Source organism: Triticum urartu, chromosome 4 (genome assembly GCF_003073215.2).
Source record: "Triticum urartu cultivar G1812 chromosome 4, Tu2.1, whole genome shotgun sequence".
NCBI lineage: Eukaryota > Viridiplantae > Streptophyta > Magnoliopsida > Poales > Poaceae > Triticum > Triticum urartu.
In genome coordinates, this window is record NC_053025.1 from 611,591,494 (window position 1) to 611,594,694 (window position 3,201).

The 3,201-nt window shown below is 45.1% G+C and overlaps 1 protein-coding gene across 1 annotated transcript; it reads left to right on the top strand.

Moving 5' to 3' along the window:
• LOC125555000 (probable LRR receptor-like serine/threonine-protein kinase At3g47570) lies at positions 1–2,992 on the top strand. The gene is made up of 2 exons (XM_048718330.1): positions 1–129; positions 1,478–2,992. The coding sequence occupies exons 1-2, from the start codon at positions 1–3 to the stop codon at positions 2,990–2,992; spliced, it is 1,644 nt and encodes a 547-aa protein (XP_048574287.1).
• Positions 2,993–3,201: the final 209 nt, after the last annotated feature.

A 3,201-nucleotide genomic window follows, 5' to 3' on the forward strand; every position in this document is an offset into this window, starting at 1 on the left:
ATGGCCTGCACCACCGGCCGGCCGCCCGCCGCAGCCACCACGTTCTTCTCGCGCCGCCCGCCGCTATCCTCTGCCGCCGTGGCCTACATCTCGAGTCCTCGTATGGCAGGAAGTGCGGGTCGCTGCCCAGTGGGTCCAGGCCGGACACGCGAGGGGAGGAGCGGACGAGAGCGAACGACAGGAGTGCCCAGTTTTGTCCGCCGCGGATTCATTTGTTGCCCATTTTTGCGTTCAGTTTAGGTCGGGATGGACACAAAACGAACAGCAGGCGGACGTTGTGTCCGTTTAGGTCGCCCCGTTGGACCAACTTTTATGTCCAGATGATCCAAACGAACGAAATGGGTCGCCTCATTGGAGTTTCTCTAAAGGCATCTTCAAAAAAGATCCTCAAAGCTTTGGTATATGTCCGGGTTTTGATGTCCGGATCGTTTTTGGCAACTTTGGTCATCCAATGAATGAATGAAGACTCCATCAATCTGTGAAGTGGTCCAGACATCTGTTTTTCAGCAAATGTATACTTTTCTTCTTGCGAATAACCAACATATATATGCCTGTATCCTTTACTCCAATGTACTCTTGTTGTTCCTTCCTAGGCATGCATAGATAAGTCTACGAAGCAAGTGCACAATGGGAACAGCCTCACTTCCGAGACGACTTGGGATCCGCCTAGCAAATAAACATTGCATTAGTTGTAGATGGTCTAGTTTTTTGTTGTGTGGATTTAATAAAAAAAGAATGACCCCGGTCTCTACATCTGGACGATGCATGCAACCATTTTATTAATTATTCATAAAAACGTTACAAAGTAATACATCAGTAAGTCTGAAGCCACCATCTCAACAACATATGTCGCTACTCCTATCCACTTGATGAAGGGATGTCGAAAATTTGAGCCGAATACCAAACAGACTTCGCACCAAAGCCTAACATCTAAAGTCGGAGACCGCAACCAAGCCACAATGCCGGGTCTGGGGCACACACTGGTCCTGCACATTCTCAGAGGCGCCCGCCGCCGTCTTCCACCTATCCATCATCGGACTTTAGTCCCAATCCTACCGGCAACGGGTCTCGCTCCGCTCACTCGTCAGAAGTTAGCCTTTCTCTTTATACTTGAATTTGAAGCATATATAACATAACATAGAGGACAACATTCTGGTCTTCTTGGAGCCGGTTGAGAAATCCTAGCAGCCACAGGACTACCTGCCAGACCCTTCCTTGGATAGATTTTATGACGAAGTCAAGGAGCTGAGGGAGCGAGCCGAGGATATCCCGGCCCCGACGACTACTTGGTATGTCTGTTTGGAGACATGGTCATTGAGGAAGCACTCCCTACCTATCAGAAAAGGCAAATTTTAACATGGTCCCTCTTACCTCCTTTTTTTACATGTGAGGTAAGAAGGTAAGAGTCAATCAAGCCATTCATTGATGAGATCAACGGCTAAGATCTATTTTATACTCTTACCTCTCATGTGAAAAGAGCTCTACTTTCATTGCAAGCAAAAACCAGTTAATAGGTGGACTTCCAGTTGCCATTTCAAACATAAGCAGCCTTGTACGGCTAGATCTTAGTGACAACCTACTCACCGAGCCAGTCCCAGGGTCCATCGCTAAGTTAGAAAATCTTGTATGGCTCGATCTCTCAAACAATGACATGTCAGGTCCTATCCCAATACAAATTGGTATGCTCTGGCGTCTAGAACAATTGTTTCTCCAAGCAAATAAATTCTCAGGCTCTATACCAAGAAGCTTTGGGAATATTAGTTTTTTAGAATACATTGACCTATCTAGTAACCAATTAAGTTCAACGATACATCCAAGGATTTTCCACCTAGATAAACTTCTCAAACTAGATCTTTCAAATAATTCCTTTGCTGGTGCACTACCGTCTGATGTTTCTGGTCTAAATCAAATATATCATATGGACCTTTCTTCCAACTTCTTGGTAGGAAGGATCCCAGAATCCTTTGGCCAACTCAATATGCTAACTTTCATAAATCTATCGCATAACTCCTTCAAAGGTTTTATTCCAGGAACACTTGAAAAGCTAAAAGGCTTGGCATCATTAGACCTCTCATCTAACAACCTCTCTGGTACCATTCCCATGTTCCTTGCCAACTTTTCCTACTTGACTATCTTGAACCTCTCATTCAATAATCTGGAAGGCCAAATACCCGATGGAGGTGTTTTCTCAAATCTCACCTTTCAGTGTTTGACTGGGAATGATGGGCTATGTGGCGCTCCTCGCCTTGGATTTTTGGCATGCCTTGACATGCCTCGCTCAAGTAATAGGAAATTGCTACAAATTCTACTCCCAACACTCACAGTAGTTGTTGGTGTCGTCGCCATTTCTATATACCTATGGTCTAGAAAGAAACTTAACAAGAGAGATGCCATAGCTAGTGATGATCCAATAGATGTGGTTGGCTATCAGATAGTCTCCTATCATGAGCTTATTCGTGCCACCAATAATTTCAGTGAAGAAAACATCTTAGGCTCCGGAAGCTTTGGAAAAGTCTTCAAGGGCCAACTGAGCGATGGTTTGGTGGTCGCGATAAAAGTTCTTGACATGCAGCTGGAGCAGGCCATCCGAAGTTTTGACGTCAAGTGTCAAGTGCTTCGCATGGCGCGACACCGCAACCTAATAAAGATACTCAACACATGTTCCAACCTTGACTTCAGAGCACTAGTGCTTCCGTACATGCCAAATGGCAGCTTAGAGATGCTCCTACACCAGTCTCAAGGTTCATTGCGCCTAGGGTTCCTTGAAAGACTAGGCATATTACTCGACGTGTCGATAGCAATGGAGTATTTGCACCATGAGCACTATGAACTAATCTTGCACTGTGACTTGAAGCCTAGCAATGTGTTGTTTGATGAGGAGATGATGGCGCATGTGGCGGACTTTGGGATTGCAAGGTTGATTCTAGATGACAAGTCCATGACATGTGTGAGCATGCCTGGAACTGTTGGGTACATGGCACCAGGTACCTAATTAGCATGCTCTTGTTATCTTGTTCAACCAACTGTCAAACATGATAATGCTGCGCACACATTGCGTGTACAAGGAGGAGTTCACCACCGTTGGAAGTAGTTAGTTGGATAAGTATCTTGTAATCTTTATCTTTTTATCTCTAGCTTTTCTTCCTTCCCAAAATGTAATCTCCTAACCAACTTGTACGCGTATTTGGGCTCGCAACCCCT